The 22,351-nt window shown below is 35.2% G+C and overlaps 1 protein-coding gene across 3 annotated transcripts in view; it reads right to left on the bottom strand.

The window, feature by feature from the left end:
• Window positions 1-22,351, bottom strand: part of PDZD8 (PDZ domain containing 8) — a 68,974-nt gene that overhangs the window by 43,555 nt on the left and 3,068 nt on the right. For all 3 annotated transcript variants that reach the window (XM_031682828.2, XM_072971963.1, XM_072971962.1), the window contains exon 2: window positions 431-556. In XM_031682828.2, coding sequence (XP_031538688.2) covers window positions 431-556 — 126 coding nt within the window. The remainder of the gene's footprint in view (window positions 1-430; window positions 557-22,351) is intronic.

A 22,351-nucleotide genomic window follows, 5' to 3' on the forward strand; every position in this document is an offset into this window, starting at 1 on the left:
GAGGCTGGGCAACAAGATTATTTCTGAGATTCCCTTCCAGCTCTAAAATTTTAAGACTCAGGGGTTTACAAGTCTTGTTTTGCAACTTTCCAGGATATTTCCAATTATCACAAACAATTCTCAAAAGTGTTTATGCTATGAACAGCTTTCTAATAGTTAGTAAGAAATATGCCAACAGAGCATTACACATTTTAAAAGTCTGGAAATTACTGCAGAATAAATGATCCCGTTAGAATGCTTTCTAAAATACAGTTTATACTTTTTGAAAGTTGTAACGGATTGCTTTTATGAAATTTATGATTAAAGAATTTTCAGACAGTACAATATAAATTAACACAGAAGAGGAATAAACACAAATACTGACTGCTTAAGTAAATTTTCACTGCATTTTCTTTCCCATAATGTAGTGATGACAAAGCAAAGAACATACCTGCTACATTCTAACAATGTAATTTTAAGGCGGCCTTCAGTAAGTGCCCATTGTTGTATATGGATATGCTCTTCTTCATCTTCTTCAAATCCTTGCGAGGTTTGGAATGGGAAAAACGGCTTAAACCTGACGAAAGTAAAGATAAGTCTAAATCTCTGAATAATAAACACCACAGTTTAAAACATAATAACAAAACCTACCTGTAGGAAAACAATACAAAACAAAATGAACACCTAATACTGCATGAACCTACAGAACCAAAGCTTCCCACACTTCCCCATAACCAGCAGCAGATGGCACCCAGACCTCCTGTTTTTTTGGCATGCCCTCAATGACAAGGCAGGACACCAGAACAAAGGAAAAGAAAATCTAAAGGCCATCAGTAGGTCCTGAAACTTGGGTAGGGCAGTATTCTTTCTGGACCAGATGGGAAGAGTGTTCCTACAGTAAAATATTAAAAGTCAGAATGCACTGTTCCAAGGAAACAATTTAATTGTATAGTGATTAGTATATGATAATGATAAAATAATAATAATAGTAATAGTAATAACAACAACAACAACAACAACAACAACAATTAACAGCAGCAAAGGTACGTATCAGAGATGTTTACTATTTGCTGGTCAATGTGCCAAAAGCTTTACATGCTTTATCATATTCAATGCTCACAATCCTGAGGGGCAATATTATTAGTCTCCCTCTCCAAATGAAAAAAGGGTTAGAAAGGTTAAGGAATTTGTTCAGCATTACACAGTGAGTGGCATAATCAGAATTCAAGCTAGTTTGACTTCTTCAAAGCCCAAACTACATAACACTTCAGTTACCTATGAAATTATTCAGGCTTTTATGTGTTCATTGTTAATACTCTTGGTTTTTATGGAGAAGTTTCAGTTACAAACTATAGGCTTAAAAAAACTTTAATTTGAAACATAATCTGTACTCATCCACGAAAGCAAAGGACAAAGAAAATGAGAGAAAATTGGGCTTGAGGGCCTGCAGTTTTCAATTCACTTTATACACTGTCACTAGATGACATTTGTCTGCTTAAAAAGCTTTAATGCCTTCTCACTAGCCACACAATAAAAAGACAGTCAAAAGTTCTTGGTCTCACATTCAAGGACTACCATAATTAATCTTTTCAATACTATTTTTCCTCATTAGAAAACTTCCAATCTAGGCAGTCACCTCATGTATCCAGAGGATACCCTGTTTTCAAGTATTTCGTACCAACGGTTTCCCCTTACTCTTCAAAGCTTATTCAAACCCTAAACACGTTCTATAACTGGCTTTAGGTCCCAGATCGCAGCAGACCATATATACTGATTTCACTCTCTTTTTCTTGCTGTCACTTAAACTGCTGGGCATTTATGTCTTGAAATCTCAAATGCAATCTGGTCTCAAAACTGTCTGTACCTTTCACACACACTCTCAAGACTGAAGTATGTGATGCGCTGATTTATAAAAATCTAACATTAAAAGTGAAATAAACATTTAGAAAATATGACAATTTATACTGAAAGATATGAACAGAGGGGGAGAAATACTGTTTTACAGTGTCCCAATGAACAGGATTAAAGAAAAGACTTTTTAGGGAAAGCTCATTAGGTATACAGATAATGCTCAGTGCTTTTCTCCTGCTTCTGAACTAGATGGAAAAAAGAAAGCCCTCTTTGGTTTCTAAATTTCCATTGAAATCATTTGATTCACACAGGCTGGCACCAAATTTTTGAGAAGAAAAAAATTCAGAAACTATATCTAGCATATTAATATAATGTTGTAGTTGAGTGATTTTAACACATAAGGCTCCTGAAGAACATATAACTCTGTCGTTGGATAAAAAAAATCACAAATATCACTATATACACTAGCAACTTTGAATATAATAATCCCAAGTTTGCTAAATCACAGCTGTTTTATTAATCAATTTTTCTTGTCAAGCATAAAGCTGAAATTCAATACAAATCTTTTTGGGTTTGACTTCCATGTTGTATGTAGTAAAATCTAATTTGGGTTTAGTGATGCTTTGGGGGGGGTCTCCTAAAAGAATTTATGCATAAAAATTAACTAAAATCAGAAAAATGTATTCCATTTAATGTTTAAAATTAAATGTTTAAAAACAACACACTAAACAGTGGGATAAAGCTATTTGTTCAGCAAGCTAATAAACAGAACACACACATTCACATTCTCTAAGAACACTTGGTTTTTCAAAACTTTAGTCCAAGCCTTTAAGTGTCTCATACCCATAAGGGAATCCCGACAGTGAAGGAGGCTTCTATCCCCCTCCCTTTCTACCATCTTATCACAAAATCCTTCAAAATTCATTAGCCTTTATCTCCTGTTGAACTATCAACTTAAAAATGTCACTGTTTTCTCTAGTTTTCAGAAAACTAGATTTTTACAAGCTACCTGTACTTCCTCTTGTAGAAAACTTTCAAAACCAACCTGGAATTCAATCAATGTGACATACCATGTTAACAAATTGAAGAATAAAAACCATATGGTCATCTCAATGGATGCAGAAAAAGCTATGATAAAATTCAACATCCATTTATGATAAAAAACTCTCCAGAAGGTGAGTGCAGAGGGAACATAACTCAACATAATAAAGGTCATATATGACAAACCTGCAGCTAATATTCCCAATGGTGAGAAGCTGAAAGCACTTCTTCTAAGATCGGGAACAAGACAAGGCTATCCACCCTTGCCACTTTTATTCAACATAGTTTTGGAAGTCCTAGCTACAGCAATCAGAGAAGAAAAAGAAAGAAAAGGAATCCAAATTGGAAAAGAAGTAAAATTGCCACTGTTTGCAGATGACATGATACTATACATAGAAAATCCTAAAGATGCTACCAGAAAACTACTAGAGCTTATCAATGAATTTGATAAAGTTGCAGGATACAAAATTAATATACAGAAGTAAGTTGCATTTCTATACACTAACAACAAAATAGAAAAAGAAATTAAGGGAACAATCCCATTTAGCATTGCAACAAATAGAATAAAATATCTGGAAACAAACCTACCTAAGGAGGCATAGGACCTGTACTCCCTATAAGACACTGATGAAAGAAACTGAAGATGACACAAACAGATGAAAGATACACTGTATTTTTGGATTGGAAGACTCAATATTGTTAAAATGGCCATACTACCCAAGGCAATATACAGATTTAATGCATCCCTATCAAATTGCCAATGACATTTTTTCACAGAACTGAAACAAAAAAAATTTTTAATTTGTATGTAAACACAAAAACCCCAAACAGCCAAACCAATCTTGAGAAAGAACAGAGCTGGAGGAATCCCACTCCCTGACTTCAGACTACACTACAAAGCTACAAATCAAAATGGTATGGTACTGGCACAAAAACAGCCACACAGATCAACAGAAAAGGATAGGAAGCCTGAAAATAAATCCATGCACTTACGGTCAATTAATCTATGACAGAGGAGGCAAGAATATACATACAATGGAGAAAAGACAATCTCTTCAATAAGTGGTGCTGGGAAAACTGGAAAGCTACAAGTAAAAGAATGAAATGAGAACATTCTCTAATACCATATACAAAAATAAACTCAAAATGGATTAAATACCTAAATGTAAGACTGGATACCATAAAATTCCTAGAGGGAAAACATAGGCAGAACACTCTCTGACGTAAATTGCAACAATATTTTTTGGATCTGTCTCCTAGAGTAATGGAAATAAAAGCAAAACAAAACAAAACAAAACAGAACAAACCCCACAAATGAAACCTAATTAAACTTAAAAGCTTTGCATCGCAAAGGAGACCATCAACAAAACGAAAAGACAACCTACAGAACGGAAGAAAGTATTTGCAAACAATGAGACTGACAAGGGCTAATTTCCAAAACATACAAACAGCTCATACAGCTCAATATCTGAAAAACAAAAAACCCAGTCAAAAATGGGCAGAAGACCTAAATAGACATTTCTCCAAAAAAGACATCCAGATGGCCAACAGGCACATGAAAAGTTGCTTAACACCGCTAATTATTAGAGAAACGCAAATCAAAAGTACAAGGAGGTATCATCTCACACCAGTCAGAATGTCCATCTTTAAAAAGTCTATAAATAACAAACGCTGGGGAGGGTATGGAGAAAAGGGAACCCTCCTACACTGTTGGTGGGAATGTAAACTGGTGCAGCCACTATGGAGGACAGTATGGAGGTTCCTTAAAAAACTAAAAATAGAGTTACCATATGATCCAGCAACCTCACTCCTGGGCATATATCCAGAGAAAACTGTAATTCAAAAAGATACATGTACCCCAATGTTCACAGCAGCACTATTTACAATAGGCAAGTCATGGAAACAACCTAAATGTCCACCAACAAATGACTGGATAGAGAAAATGTGGTATATTACTCACCCATACAAAGAATGAAATAATGCTATTTACAGCAACATGGATGGACCTAGAGATTATCATATTGAGTGAAGTTACGTCAGATAAAGACAAGTATCATATGATATCACTTCTGTGTGAAATCTAAAAAGATACAAATTCTATTTAACCAGACTCACAGACATAGAAAACAAACTATGATTACCAAAGGGGAAAGAGGCTGGAGGGATAAATTAGGAGTTGGTGATTAACAGACACATGTTAGCATATATAAGATAGATAAACAACAAGGGCCTACTAAATAGCACAGGGAACTATATTTAATTTCTTGTAATAACCTATAATGGAAAAGAATCTGAAAAGAAAAAATATGTATGAATGTGTGTGTATATAGATACACATATACGCACACACATAAATATATATATAAAACTGAATCATTTTGTTGTACATCTGAAACTAATATTGTAAATCACTACACTTCAATAAAAAAAAAAACAACTTGGGAAGATGTACTTCTATCATGATAGTATGAGAGGCTCCACCAACCTGCTCCCCCGTGAAACTGGTGAAAATTATTTAAACCAAAATTAAAGCCTCTGCAAATGGTCCTAAAGACAAACAGCAAACAAAGAAAATTCTATTCAAGAAAATCCACAAAAATATGGCAAGGAAGGTGAGAGTCTGTGGTGTCTGAACCAAGACTGCTCCCTCCAACAAGCTCAGCCTGGAAGAGATAGACTGCTAAAGCTAAGAACACAGGCTGCCTCACCCCCTCTAGTTCCCTGTTAGAGGGCTTTCTTCCCAAAGGGAAGAGCAGGCATCAGTGTTTCCCATCTGGCCCTTAGCTAACTATTAGTAGGCTAAGTTCGGGGCAAGTGTGGTCAAGAGATTGGCAACTCCTTTCACTGACCCAGTCCCCACCTGTGGAACAGAGACTCAACCTTGGGCCAAAAACACTAAGAAAACAGGGTCCTTGACTGTCCTTGACCTGGCTCATGTCACAGTGGTTCTATGTCAAGATGTCCTCAGGCTGCTACCACCTCTCATCCTACCTCCATCTAGCACCCAATAGTTAGAGTGGGAGGGTCATTCACAGAGAAACTTGCCATTGTCCCCATCCCTAACTCCAGAGACCTGGCTCAAAGATTTTGCCAAGGGAGGAGAGGGGAATGCAGGCCATAAAACAGCTTCTAAACTCTTCCCAAAGGAACTATGTTTACAACAGAATATGAAAAAGCTCAAATTTAAAAATGTTCTCATGAACAATGGAGGTTGAGATGAAAGGCTAATGGGAAGAGATTCATGGATTTAATGAAGATACAGCCTACAATAAAGGCTGCCTAGCTTGCAGGAGAGAACCAGGAACTAACAAAGCTGGGATGAGCTTTCCTAGGGTCAAAACAAATATCAAACACTAACTTCAGAAACTACTCCTTCAAAGGAGCCACAATTTGACTGGATTCATTTTTAGAACAATTTGTGCCTCAGGGCATTGTTGAAAACAATAGGTACAATGTCAGAGACTCAACACTCCACTAAAATAATCCAGGCAAATGACTAAAAAACAAACAAATAACAAGCCCTGGGAGAGCGGGACCAGTATCCAGAGTTGCTATAGTATATTATCTAAAATATTTGGTTCCCAACAAAAATTATAAGGCATACAAAGAAACAGGAAAGCATGATCCATAAAGCAGAAACAAAGCAGGCAAAACAAACTGCCAGTTAGAGTCATCAGGTGTTGGATTTAACAGAAAGACTTTAAAACAGCTCTTACAAATATGTTCACACAAATTTTAAAGCATGATTGAAGAAGTAAAGGGCAGTATTATGATGATGTCACATCAAATACATAATATCAATAGACACAGAAATAATTTTGAAAACTAAGTGGGAATTCTGGAGTTGAAAAGTACAATAATTGGAATTTTAAAACCCACCAAAAGGGCTATGAACAGTAGATGTGAACTGGCAGAAGAAAAAGAAAATTGTGAATTTGAAGATGGAGCAACAGAGGTTATGTAAGAGGAACAAAAATGAAGAAAAATGAACTGAGCCTTAGAGAAATGTGGGATACTATTAAGTACACCAACATACACATAATAGAAGTGCCAGGGGGAGGGGAAAGAAATAGAGGGGTAGGAAGGGGAGGGGAGAGAGAGGAGCAGAAAAAATATTCCAAATAGATACAGCTAATAAGCCCCCAGAGCCACGAATTATATAATTTCACTTATATGAAAATCCAGAATAGAGGAATCAGCAGAGACAGAAAGTAATTAGTAGTTGCTTAGGGTTAGGGGTGGTAGGTGGGTAAGAAGGATGATGGGTGAGGGTATGGGGTTTTGTTTTTGAGGTGACAAAAATGTTTTAAAATTGACCATGGTGACGGTTGTACATGTCTGTGAATATACTAAAAATCACTGAATTGTAAGCTTTAAACAAGTGAACTGTATGGAATATGAATTATATTTCAGTAAAGCTATTTTTAAAAAAATCTAACCCAATTACCTAGAGATAATTGCTCTTGTCATTGCTTTGATATGTAAATGTTTCATTAGACTTATCTGATTAAAGAATCAAGACAGTTGTATGACTTTGTTGAGTAACAGAGTAACACTAAAACTAGTATAGCTAACATTTTACTGAGTACTCACTATGTAAAAGGCATTACATTTATTAATTCTCACAATAATTCTGTGAGATAGGTACTATCATTAATCCCCATTTTGTACAGGAGGAAACTGAGACACAGAGAGGTTAAATAACTTACTCAAAGTTACACAGTAAGTGGTGGAGTCAAGAAAATAATCTAAGCAATCTAGCTCCAAAACCCATGTTATTAATCACTGCCTCTTATAAGTTGTTAAAAACAGAAATAGTAGTTTTAAATGGTTGCTCCTAAAGAATGTGACTTAGGGGAGGAAAGAAGAGGGTTTAGGGAAGTAACAGCTGATTTTAATCATAAGTCCTATATTATACTTGATTTTTAAGTTATGTACATTAACTCAAATGAAAAGACAGACAATATCAAATGTTGAAAAGGATGTGAAATTGCTACCATGCTATTATAACTGCTTTGAAAACTGTGTGGCACTATCTACTACGCTTATGAATAGATGTGTAACCTATGACCCATCAATCCTACGTATCTGATAAAAATGTGCGTAAACGTTTACCAAGACATGCATAAGAATATTCATAACAGCAACTGTCCATCAACAATAGAAGGGATAAACTGATGTACTTTCCAGTGGAATATATCATAGCAAATATAGTAAAAAAAAAAACCACATCTACACACAATAACATGGATTAATCTCACAAACATACTATTGAGCCAAAGAAGCTAGAAAAACAATGAATGCATACACTATGGCTCAATTTTTATGAAGTTCAAAAACAGGCAACTCCCACCTCTCCCCAACACACACACAAAGCTACGGTGGTAGAAGTCAGGATAGTACTTACTCTTAGACAGAGCAGGGAAGGCAGCATATGAAGGACTTTTTGATTGCTGGTAATATTAGATTCCTTGTTCTGAATGCTGTTCTGTTCACATTGTAAAAATTCATTGAACTGAATTTTTACGACTAGTGCACTTTTTGAGCAATGAATTATACTTCAGTAAAAGTTTAAAAGAAAAAACATGTTTAATTAAAAATATGCATTACTTTGGTAACATTTTAAAAATACATATTTAAAATTTTACACCTACAAGAGGAGCCAAGCCTTCTTCTTAGACATGGATCTGAGAGAATCTTTTTTAACATCTAAAATATGTTTTTGCTCTGACTAAGATGTTTCTTCAAGACTGCTCTATAAGCACCCTGAATGCCAGCTGGTGACATCTCCATCACACGGCAGCAGTAAAACTGTTTGCAAACACTGAGATCTTTAGAGAAAAAGGGTTCACTACAAACCCAATAAAAAAATATTCTGAAGTCTAAATCTACTCTTGACTTCAGCATGGGTTCTTGTGTCCTTGCCAAAATAATAAACATGCTAGAGCTTTCAGCTCAATAAAAGGGAAAACTTTCTAACAATTAGAGCTAGTCAGAAAAGGACACAGCTGTCTCAGTGTATGGCATGCCTTCTGCCTCTAGAAATATTCAAGCAGAGGTTGGATGAGGCTTCGTCAAGGAGGGAAGGTGTTGTGTAAAGAATTTAGAATCATACCAAATTTAGAGATTTGAGATTTGATAGAGATCTGATTCAGAATAATCAGGAGAGGGGAGTGTGGGAAGATAGAGATGATCAAAAGTGGCCACAAGTTAATGATTATCTGGCTGCAAATAATGGCGGTTCACCGAATGATTCTCTTAACTTGTGAATAAGTTTGAAATTTCCCATAATGGAGAATTAGAAGAGGTTTGTTCTGTATACCAAACAACTTGGGTTCCCCCTTTCTGTGTCCTTTCTCTTTTATACTTTCCTTAGCAACATCATTTCCTCTCACAGCTTCTATATGTTCCATACATTTATGCTTAAAAGTAAATGGAACACTTTCTTTCAAACTTGTTCCTCCTCTCCTGTTTTCTCTTATTGGCATTTCAGACACTTAGAAACCTGAAGTTACCTTTTACTCCTCCCCTTCTCACAACCAATCATTTCCACCTCCATTCCCCCAAATTCATGTTGCTAAAATGTCTCTTCTACTATTCTTCTGTGTTCCCAATGGCTTGGTTCAGGTTTTCAATGATCACTTAGAATTCTGTAATTTCTAAAGCCTCTTTTATTTTCTTTAGTAAAAAGCTACCTCACAGGACTATACCAAAGATTTAGGGAGTTCACACATGTGAAACACCTAGAGTTCCTGTCATGTAACAGGCACACACATTCTGGTTTTCTTCCTTCTCTGCACTTGAGTCTAACCTAACTGGCTTCTTCACTGAATCCCTAAAGACATCATAAATGTCCTGATTCTGTTCCTTTGTTATTTCTTCTACCTACACTGTACTTTCATCTCATCTTCCTGTGCCTAAAGCTATACTATCCTTTAACAGTCAGCTTACATGTCATCTCATCCCTTCAACAAATATGCAACAAAATTCTTACCTAAGGATAGAGAGACCAATCAGGCAGACACTCAGAGACTACAGTCTTATTTCAGGCTCAAGAATACAAACAGCACTACATTCTGCCTGAGGAAGAGAGAACAAGCAGATACAAACAGGCAATTGAGAGTTCTGCGTCACTTCTGCCTTTCAGTCCGACAGTCTTGGCTCTCGCACATTACAAACTAGCAAACTAGATATATAAACTAGATAAATCAGTGATGATCGTTTTCAAAATGTGTTTCCATTTATTATTCTTCTGAGGCACCCCAGTAATCCTTTAAATAATGAGTTCTCCTGCTCTATTTAAATTTCATCACAAACCTCTACTGGCCGTAACTTGTATGGTACACATTATTATGCAAAATACAGCACACTAATACAAAACTACATAAAACTAGAAAGAAAAAGTACGAGTGGTTAGAAATACTCTTAATTTTCTATATTGGTAAACCATGAACCTAAATTTCAAATTTTCAATTTACTTAAACAGTTCAACTGATATTACATGAAAAAGACAACTCACACACCGAACCCCTCCACACTTAGCAAGTACGGCTATATTATTTTTTCTGAGAGATTGGTCTGCCTGCTAATCACCCTGATCCCGTACTTAGCCCCACAAGGTAAGCTTCTTTTCACTATTCAAGTTCTCCTTCAAAGTCACCTCCTCTCTAACCTTCCCCCCATCCCCCCCCACCATCTGGTCACTGCTTCCTCATCTGGGTTCTAAAAGCACTTTATGCACACTTCTGTGATGCCTCTAATCACCCTCTTTACGTGTCTGTCTCTCTCCAGCTCTCCCACACCACCCCTGCCTCCCACTAAACAAGGAGTTGCCTGAGGAGGAAACATATCTGACAGGTAGGACAGAAGAGTGGTTAAGAGCAGACTCTGGAGCCAGACAGCTTGGCTCGGGATCCCACTTTGCCACTTCCCAGCAATATGACCTTGAGCAAACTTCTTGACTTTAAGCCTCAGTTTCCTCATATGCAGAAGGCGGATAATAATTGCACCTACCTCACAATGCTGTTATAAGGACTACATGAAATAATGAAAAGTTCTTAGCACCCCTCACTTCTCAGCTTCTTTTTGACAAGGTAGTTTAAAGCAGTGTTAAGAGGTTTTAGAGTCAGGACTTGGTTCTGAATTGTAGGTCCAACACTTAGGAGTTTTGAGACCTTGGGCAAGCTAATTAAACTTTGAGAGCCTCAGTCTCTTCCCTGTAAAAGTAGGATAATAATTAGCACCTATCTTACAGGGTTACTGTAAGGACTGGATGAGAAAATTCACATAAAGCATTTAGCACAGTAAGGTGCTCTAGAAATACTTCCTATCAAACTTTCTATTTATCTATTTGAAGGCTGGTCTCCACAGACATGTGAGACAGCAAATTTCTTCCCTTCCACAAGAAACCAGTTCAGGGCTCAACATTACCATGTTTGACGTTCATGGTTATAGCTGTTTGTCTTCCTTGGACTTCAGGTGGCCATGGTTTCAGTCACCATACTAGTTGATTTTTTTTTTAATTGTGTTCTTTGTGAGGATATGAACTTGTAAGTGTAAGAAAACAAATTAGTAACAGTCAGTATGCCTCCCTACCTTAGGTATCACCTTCTGTGTCATTAAGCTTTTTAACTAAGGCTTATATTAAACTGAATATATTAAGCAACCGACTTAAGGAAACCCATAGAGAACTATTCTATTTATGGAATTCCTTGGTGTGCACTGGGCTGACAAAGTCCGTATCTGGGAAAATTATTTTAATTTCTGTACTCCTAGGGAGAAAAAAATATTCCTGAACAGTTATGTAACTAATAAGAACAAAGATAATAAATATTGTTACAAAAAAAACCCCGCTCCTGCTCATTCATATACCCTCTACCTAATATAAAAGTTTCACTTTTATCCAAACTCTTAATTCTGCACAGAATTATCTACATCTAAACTCCCTCACAATTTTCTGAAGCACTGAACAAAAGAGTGATAATAGAGGCTGCAGGTCCCTCATAATAGAACTCAATAGCTGGTGACTCAAAGATGAGTCAGTGTTAACTGATATCATCTGTACGAGAGAGAAAGTGTCAAATGAGATGAGTTGCTCAGGGAACCAAGTAGTTCTCTTGACCATGTCTGATAAATCTACCTTTTTATGTTCATCACGACCCACAATGTGAAGGTCCATTACCATAGCCTATGGTCAATTAAATTGCAACTCTCAGCTCTCACAAAGGTTTAAATAAAAGGGGGGGGGGGGAGGTGGGTGGGCAGAACCATGATAATTGTCCTCAAATCCAAATTCCTATTTCTCTCTACCAGATTCCCCAACACATGCCTTTGAATAAGAGAATATAAAAATTACTTTATACGATTCTAGTATGTCTATAAATTACATAATACTTTCATATACATCCTTGATTCTCATAACTCGTAACAATGTACATTATAAGTCTTATTTTACATGTGAAAAAAACTAAATATGGGGCAATTCAAGTGGCTTTCTGTGATCACACAGTAAATGGTACAGTCAAAACTGCAAGACATCCCAGCCCTGTACTCCTTACAACATCAGTATGTACAAGCAATACTATAAAGCAACGGAAAATAATGTATGTATTTAATATTCATTAGAGCTAACTCAGAAAGTGAGGCAATAGGGGTACCTCCTTTACATATGGTAAAAATAAATAAACTTCAGGTTAGACCAGCGGTTCTCAAAGATTCTGTTCACAGGACCTCTATACATTCAAAAAAATTATTAAGGACTTCAAAAAGCTGTTATTTATGTGGGTTATATCTATTTATATTTACCACATTAGAAATTATAAATAATACTTTTAAACATAAGAATATACAAACTCACATTCCACTCCATTGCACACTTATGAGACAGACAGTGAAAAAGGTAAATGACATTTTTGTATTATTGTAAGAATAGTTTTGACTTGGGAGACTCCTCTTAAGATCCAAAGGGGTCCCCAAACCACACTTTGAAAATCACTGAGTCTGGCAATTCTTAGTCTTAGCAATTCTTCTTAGTCTGACAATTCTTAAGTTCCAAGTTGTAACTCATTACCTTACTTTAAGTACTTTGTTTCTCACTACTAGATTTTTAAAAAATCTTGAAGGAAGGAAGGACAGTTTTATTTGTTTCCTCACTGCACGAATTCTCTTTGCAGTACATAGTGCCCTGAACAAAGATAGTATAACATTTACTGAGTAAACTGAACCTCTTCTGAAGTCTAGTGGATGAGAGAAAACATCTTAAGGCAAAATTATTAACTCCCTACTATGGTAAAGACATGAACAGTGAAGTATATAACACAGAAATCTGTCTTCTTAAGCCATCAGATGTATCAGACAAAAACTCCACCTCAGATATGAAGTAAGAAACAGCAAAAGATCTGAACAAGAGAAATGAGGTGAAAGTTAATACTTTAAGGTTGTAACTGTCCAGCTCTCCCCTCATTCTTCTTTATCCAAGTAAAAGTAGCAAAGCATCTTCTGAAGTATAAACGATTTTAGTATTATTCCTATCTTCCTCTACTCTTAGTGCTTAATCAACCACTAACTAAAGTTGGAACTTACTAAATGAAAATATTTTTAAAGATGATTTGTACCTGCATATTTAGGAAAAATTCCTACATTAGACCTATGCAGAAATAACAGAAGTGAATAATAATAATACGACATTAACATTTATGTAATTCTTTTCTCTAAGGACTTTAAAATCTTTAGATTTTTATTTCATTCAGTATCAAAAATTACAAGTTGTATGTCTTGCCCAAGGATACACTAAGTCAAGAAATGATTTAGTTAAACATCTATAGTAAACAGACATTCCTCATCCCCTAATCCTACTGTTTTAGGGCAAGAGCCTGAATTACTTCCAAGAGAAACCTTAAGAGCACAGACGCTCCACAGATTCTGATCTAATAAGTGCTTGTTGACTGGCATGAATCTCAAAATGAGTCCAAACCCTTAGTCTATAGTACTAAACATTAACATATTTTGAATAATTTACTCAAATATTTTAACTGAGCAATTAAAACGGCCTATAATTTAGATAAACTGTATTCACGGGCTTTACTACAGACTAAGAATGTCATGAGTTTTCTCCTCACACTTCACTAATTTCAAAACATCTGAACTAAATTCAGTCTGTCCGATCTACCACTCCAGCATTAGCAAACAGAAGGAACTATATTTTGCTACAAACATTTACTTAAATTCTTCCCATGTCAAGATTTTGCAATTATAGTCCTGATTAAAATCCAAAGTTAAATTCTGAGAACTAACAACTTTTCCAAGTATTAAAATAGATCAGACATCATCTTCCTAAGTTTTACAGAAAATAATACTACACTTAATAATGGTTAAGAACACAGTAAGATTTTCAATGTATTATAAAAATAATTATACAGTGAAATTAGCTATAGAAGAATGGCTCTTACTTCAGGCATGGCAAGTTTCATAGAACTAAAAGCTTTGAATTATTTACTTGCTTGACCAAATAACTAAGGCAGCAAGATTGTGTAGTCAGCAACCACATTCATCCTTAGTAATGAGTATGAGTATAATCTAATATGTATGAAAGGCTATTGTGTGGAAAGGACAATGAGTTAGCATACAACATAAACACCAGATGCACTGTTTAGTAGATACTGATGTCATGAAACAGCTGTATCTAAGAACACAGCACAGTCATTTTTCAAAACAGATTCTTATAGCCAGCTACTAAACAGAAATATTATCTCCCTATCATTGCTACTTAAAATTTTATAGTAAAAAACAAGTCGCTTATAATTGCACATTGATACAGGTAGGATATGGAATTGATCCTAGCAGAAATACCATATCTAAATAGACCGAGGTTAGAAATACAAATTCAGCTGGCACATACCTTACCAATGAACCACGTATATGCAACAGGTACTTTATACAAAAGAATAAACCCAACTAAAACAACTTTACCGTGCTAATCAGCATTTCTGTTGTAAGTACATATCAAGAAGAATTATGCTGGGGAGTGGAAAATTGTGTAGCATTTTTTTTGTTATCAAAGTTATGCAAATCAAAGCACAGACACTTTAGTACTCCACCTACATTATCATCAGCCATTCTCTCTACAATACATGAAGAATTCACAGGCATAAAGACATGCTGATTAGAGAAGAAATACATGTTCTAATGCATTTCATTGATTTCATGAAAACTGGTATTTATGCACCAAAATAGTGAAAATAAGTTTTATTGTTACTCTGTATTAGTCCAAGGGAAGGATGATAATCTAGTTTATTGATACTGACCTTTCCTAAGAATGTGAAATTAAAAACCAAGGCTTCTGGAGTGTCAGTGAAGGCTGCAAACACAGTTGTGTTTTGTCTTTGTACGTGGAAGTGAGAAGAGGAGAGATGGTGTCCATAAGGTGCCTGACAGACCTTGAAGTCAGCACTGTGTACTGCTGGAGACCTCAGTCAGCATCATTTATGCTTGTGGGCACGCGCGCGTGTGTGTGTGTGTGTGTGTGTGAGAGGAGGAGGCACTTCTCTTCAATACTGATTTTATAATCAGGAAGAACTGAGTTACATATTATCAGTCTGTGTTTATAATGAAAACTTTCAACCATTAAAAAAAAAGGCTTAAAATATGTTCCATGCATTCTGTTTAAGAAATTCAATGAACAGGTATTCTTGAGACAGACTAAATTCAAAATCCCAGTACTTCAGTTACATTGCTGAGTTCACTCTGTGAAAATTTATTAAGTATAAGTAAGAATCTTAGTAAGAGGGAAAAAAAAAAAGAAAAAAAAAGAAGAGACAGATTATACCTAGGTTTTGGGCAGTTTCTATATACACGCACGGTAACATAACACACACACACATTATGTGTTAATAAAAAGGTTGTGCAAAAAAAAATTCTGCTTTTAAAAGGCTAACATAGCATTTTATACAGGATAGTTGAAAAGGTGATATGGAAGCAGGGAACAGAAAAGTGACAGGGCGAGCTCTTTGGCTATCTGTAGGAAGAACATTGCTGGAGAAAGACTAGCAAAGGCTTTGTGATGGGCATAAGTTTGGAGTGTAAGAATAGCCAGGAGGCCAGAATAGACTGGAAGGAAAAGTTATAGAAGATAAGCTCAGAGCTAGAGAGTACTGCCAGGAGCGGAGTAAATCAGTGAATGAGTTAGACCCATATATACTGCATAGAGGAGAATGTCCATGTTATACCTACAAACCAATTCTCTGAGTCACATTTATATTATACTCCCCATTTTATTATTAAGGAGAAAAGGAGAGGGAGATGGATAGGGAAGGGCAGAGGGAAAAACAGGTACCTCCTTAGTATATAAGAGGTCTGTATATGTGTGTTTGAGGGTTGAGTTAGGTGTACACCTCAAACTTAACACTGGGTATACATCAGGAAAATAAAATTAAAAGAGAGAGAAGTACATTTTTAACTTCTTAATGCTCCTAAATAATAGTTGAACATTTGCAAAAAACTGGAAAACAAATCCCCAAACAAAAAAACCAAACTTAAAAACATCAAAAGAAAAAACCTAGTATCTACACAAAGATATGAAAAGGATGTTTATGGTACCATTGTTTGTATTAGTGAAAAACTGAAAAAAAATCAAGGAATTGGTTAAGTTACGGTACTTCCAATCAGTATAATTCTAACCACTTGACAAAGCAAATAAAGTAGGTATATTTGAAAAACTAAAATATAGTGAGTAAAACAAGCAAAAAAAAAAAAAAGCAAGATGCTAACAGTGGGGTACCACCTATGATCCTGTTTTTTATAAATTAATAACAAATTAGAATACTTTTAGAAAAAATATGTAAGAATAGTCTCCAAATTGAACACTTTGCTTTAAGAAAATGTATCACAGGAGATTTTTCACTTTGACATCTCATATTTTTCTAACTGAATTTTTACAATGAGCTTATCACTCATTTAAAAAGGGAAAAAATTTTTAATGTATCACCCAGCAAACATCTGACGTATCTCTAGCAAAATGTCTGACCAAGGTAGGATAATCAATAAATGTGTATATTCAATTAGTTACTAAAGGAAAGATACATTTATTTGGTAGACATATGTGACATTTATTATCTCCAATTAGATACTGTTTCCATTTCTATTTTACGGATAATGGAAACTCAGACTAAGAGAAGATTAAGGCCTTTTGTCCAAGGGCTGTTGCTCAAAAGAGTGCTAAATTCGGGTACACGTTAATACAAAGCTCTATTTACTGGAATAGTAATGTAAGCACTTCTCTATAGCCTCAACCCAAAAAGAACGAAATAATTCCATAGTACGGTTTGTCTTTACTTAGCACCTGCAGCTCTACTCATTTGAAGGTAAATAATTAAAACTCACACATCATTTCCCCTAGTACAAATAAGGTAAGTACGTGGTTTTATGGGAGTCCTAGCAATTTGGCAAGAGAGACTTGGAAACTACTCTGTACAACTTCTGCTAATGACTAGGTAGTTGCTTTACAACTTTCCAATGAAGTGTGATGGTCTCTGATGCCATGCCAAAAGTGTTGGTAGGTCCTATGGCTCCAGAAAGGAATAAAGGGATTTAATAGGACTTGTTGCCTGGTGACCCAGTTCTTAGAAAATGGAGAATGTGAAGGGAAGAAATGCTGAGTCTAAATGAGGTATTTATTGGTAGAAACTAACTTGAAATGCCAGATATTCTTTGAACAACTGATTTAGAAAGTTTCAGCCTGCTATAGGGAATCTTACTAAGAGGGAAAAAAAAAAAAAGAGACAGATTATATTTTCTTGCATAGAGAGAGGTTTTTTAGAAATGCCTGAGCCATACAAGCCATATAAGAAGGCCAGTATGAAGTGCTTCATATTTATTTTAGCCTGTTAGTTTTAGTTATATTTATGGGAAGAAAATTGGGTCCTTCTATCTGCGTTTAGCACTCAACCTAGAGTGTTAGGACCTCAGACAGGTTTCCAGAGGACAAAAAACTTTATAAAATTAAACTGTTCATTTATTTTCTGCAGAGTATCCATGGTTTTCATTAACTTTCTAAAAAGATAGGACCCTCAAAAAAAGGTTTAAAAGTACCTTTCAACTTACATGCATACATGTTTCTTTTTCGTAGGCACTTAAGCATAGTTTTTTGGTTTTTAGGGCTTTTTGTTTAAGGGTTTAGAGCAGGAATTCACAAACCTTTTTAACAAAGGGCCTGATAGTAAGTATTTTGAATTGGTAGGTACACATGGTCTGTTGTACATTCTTCTTCTTTTTTCTTTTTGAGTTATTTTAAATGTAAAGTTTAAAAATGTAAAAATCATTCCCAATTTGTGGGCCTAACATCAACTTGTTTGCACACTCCTGGTTTACTTAGCGTAACTATTGATTTATCTCACGTCTTTGGGAGTCCAGGACTTTTCAACTTTGAAAAACACACTAACCCCCTCTAAGTCTCAAGTTTCCACATCTGTAAAAATGAAATACCAACTTTTCCTACACAGTAGCTGTAACTATTAAATGAGACAGCAAATGTTTGCATCTGTACACATATTGCCTGGCAAATAGTCAGCAAACTGATTTTATTACCTGTGCCTCTGCCTCATGACAGGATTAGTAATATTTGTAAGTCTGTATGAAGTGTTTGATCAGGCATGCTCCTCCACTACAGTCTACTTTATAATGATCTGCTTTGGCTATTCCCAGGAACAAAGTGGGGCTTTCCCAGACAGCCAACAGACCTGTATACACTACTGATAAGAATCCAACAGGATCTTCATAATTACTCCTCTCTCTTCAATGTATAAAGCGAATTTCTAGAGGAAAGATTTAATTTTCAATGTATCATTTTCCACCTAACGTGTTTTAAATGCCTAAATCACAATAATTAAAAATAGCTTAACAAAATCCAACCTACAAGAATTAAAATCAGCACCAAATTGGAATATACTTAGGTGTACCAAGAAACCTAAGGCCACAAAATACTACACAACACAAAGTTGAGACAATGATCTCTCTTCTTTCTGTTTCTCACAAAACTGAAGGTCTTAAATATATTCAAATGTCATAATAATGTCATAATGTAATAATGAGCTTTAATTATTTTTTGTTTTCCCCAGGAAGACTAGCCAGCCTGAGAGCATGAACTATGTTATAACCATTTTTATCACCTTCATCATACTCTCACAATACCAGGTACGGAATTCTTCAGGAAGTAGTTACCGAAAATAAGTGGCTATTTTAAAAATGACTTAGTTATTTATCTAAGACCATGATCTTACAATTATGTTTATATAGAGATAGTCATCTGAGGAGGAGTACAAGAAAAAAAGCACAATAGATTAAAAAATTAGCTACTGCATCATTACTCTGGAAGAGCTAGAGTAATATCCCAATGTCCCTGTCTCCACTCTCCCAAAGTATCAAAGGTGAGTTATCTTTCCTACTAACATTAGTAAGTAAAACTATGATTTCTACAATCACTAAGGAATTTTAGTAGCTATTTTAAAGTATTTTCCAGCCTAGGCAAAGACACCTTTTAAAAGCTGTCCAATATAGAAAAAAAAAGTATTAAAGAGTAAGCAAATAAACACAGTACATTACGCTTAACTTTACAAATGACATTGTCAGCTTTCAGTGAATTTACCTTAAAAGTTTTTAAGAAGATATGGATTACTTCATGTCTTTATCTTAAATAATCAGTAAAATTAAAAAAGGAATAACTAACAGTATGAATAAATGTTTTTCTTCCTCATCTCATAAGACCAAGGAAGAAATAACACAATTACAAACCACATCAGAGTATGAGGCTTTCCAGACCAAGCCTAATTTAGTTCTCTGAAATTAATGATATATTTAGAGAAAACACAGATAAATATAAAGATACTAAAAGACCCTATCTAACTAAATACATCCCTGTCCTCACCTCCTCAATTTCGTCGTTAAGAATATGTGAACAATTTTCACAAATATATATTAGAATATTTTTGAGTAAAAGAACAACAGTTATAACAAAAACAGTCATGTTCAGAAGATATTCTATGAGCTTGGAAAGTGAAGTCTTTCCCAAATATCTGTTCCATTCTCATTCATTGAATTCAAATTTTATCTCTAAGTAGCTGTTCCCTCATTTTAGATCAGAAAAGTAAATGCTTACATATAATTAATTAGGGTCCCACACCCTGCACTAAAGAAGTCCGCCAAACTCAAAGGAAAAGGAGGCACTATCTACTTACTATCACTGTACTGCAGAGAAACAAAAAAATATTTCAAGAGATTTTTAAAAGATTTCTAATAGAATGATTTCTTAAAATTCAACATTATGATGATAATGTCCTTTATAAAATAAAATTTCTCAGTGAAAGTCTCTTCAAAGATAAACTGTTTAAGGAGTGGTAAAAATGATCACCCTCTACTATTCAGCTATTAACTCTTCCCATTTTTAATGAGGAGTGTCAGTAACGCTCCTCATTTAGTAAGTCTCTCAAATTCATATGATGTGAGGCCAGGCAAGTACCATCAGTAAGCAGAGCAAGTGGGTGGGGACTATAAACTACATGTAAGAGCTTCTGGCAGCTGCTCTAGACTCCATCTCTCCATCTTACCACTTACTACTAGGATGAATGCAGGTCTGGGGCTACGAGATCTTCTAAATTTTCCTGAGAAGTCAGAAATCCAAATCATACAAATTCTTCCATTTTTAAATGTTGGTAATTAAGAAACATAAAATCTCCAGTGCAGGCCAAATTAAAAGTACCCGCAAACTGAATCTTGACCTTTCAGTATACAACCAGGGCTAACGACCCAGCAATAATACTCTAGGAACAGAAGCATCAGTAAGAATCTCAAACACCTGACTTCCAAACCCTCAACTCCTCAGGACTATTATTCAGATTTCATGCTGCAGATGGATCTTCCCACGTGGTCAAGAACATTAGCAGTAATCTCTCTCTCGAAGACTAATTTTTCGTTCAGAGTAATAAAAAAAAAAAACCTACAACTTTAATTTACTATTTTAAAGTATACATTTTTAAGAAAAAAACAACACAATTAACACTGAGCTGGTGAAATGAGAATATTAGTAAAATTAGAATTATAATATGTAGAAAATATGTATACATATTATAACTTATTAAATATAATGCTTTACCAACTGTGTTAGTTCGGTAAAATGAAGTATCTATCAGCTGGGTCCTTAGAAAGCAACCCTGAGCTCCCTTCTCATCTCTCGATGAGACATCAGAAACTGGCAGTCCCGATGGACCCTTTACTTTAGCAACATGAAAATGGAAAAACAAATGAAGAGGGAGGAGGACGTGACAACAAGGTTAATTGGCAAGATATTTCTGTCATATAATAATTTAAAGTGCTGAAGGCTCCTAAGACTCAATACAATTTTCTTTACTGCTTTAGCTCTACTAAGTAGATTGAACAGCTAAAAAGGGTAAACTAGCAAGCCCTTCTATTTGGAAATAAAATCTGCTGGATTAAAGAAGAAATGTGGGGCAGCACCCAAAGATTTAATCTTATGACTTAATCTTAAAAGGATACTTTTTTAAAATTCCCAGTTTAAAGGGAAAAAAAGCTTTATAGTCATACTCTTCTCAGAGTTCTCAGTTAATCTGGAAGGATACCTCCACATATATTATATTGATAGCATACTTAAAAAAAAATTCCCTAAGAACAACTTAGTATAGTCTAAGAAAAAAGGGAGCCTGGCTTTACCAGAGCTGGATTCACCACTTGACAGCTGTGTGACTTTAAGCAAGTTACTTAACTATTCTTAGCACTATTCCTTCAACTATGAAAAAGGATAAACACTAGCTACTTTATTTCTCATTATGAGAACTGTTATACATCTTAAATGTATTTAATTCATTCCCTTAGCTGAAACTTGAATCCGCTCCACATCAGTAGTTTAAGATTCCTGGCAGAAAGAACAGCTACACACAGATGAGAGAACCCAACACTTCCTGAAGCAGCCCTTTTCATCCTCACACTTCTATTTTTTCTTTTACTAACATAAAATCAGCCTCCTAGTTACTTCAACCCCATCAATCACATTCTAGTTTAAATCTTATTACATACAGGTTATTCAATTCTCACTACACTCTAACCTCTATAAGGGTTGAGGCTGTTCAGCATTGAAGCCCCACCACCTAGAACAAGCACATAGCAGGTGTACAATAAATATTTACAGACTGAGTGATACGTTCTGTGCAATATTTACTGACTGACCACTGAAATGCCTTCAAATATAAAGAGCATTAATGGAGGTGATCATTTAATGTTTAAGGTTTAAAAGTTGAAAATCATACATAACAAAATGCATGCTGTTTTTTAAAAATCCCTTTGGATATAGTAAGTGAAAGCAATTTTGCTGTATTTTAAATGATGATGCTGTTCAGTGATATAGATGATAAAGTTCCTTCAACAAAATAAACCTATTAATGGCTCCATAACTCCTAATCATAATTTCGTTCAGATTTAA

The sequence above is a fragment of the Vicugna pacos genome, chromosome 11 (assembly GCF_048564905.1).
Source record: "Vicugna pacos chromosome 11, VicPac4, whole genome shotgun sequence".
Taxonomy (NCBI): Eukaryota; Metazoa; Chordata; class Mammalia; order Artiodactyla; family Camelidae; genus Vicugna; species Vicugna pacos.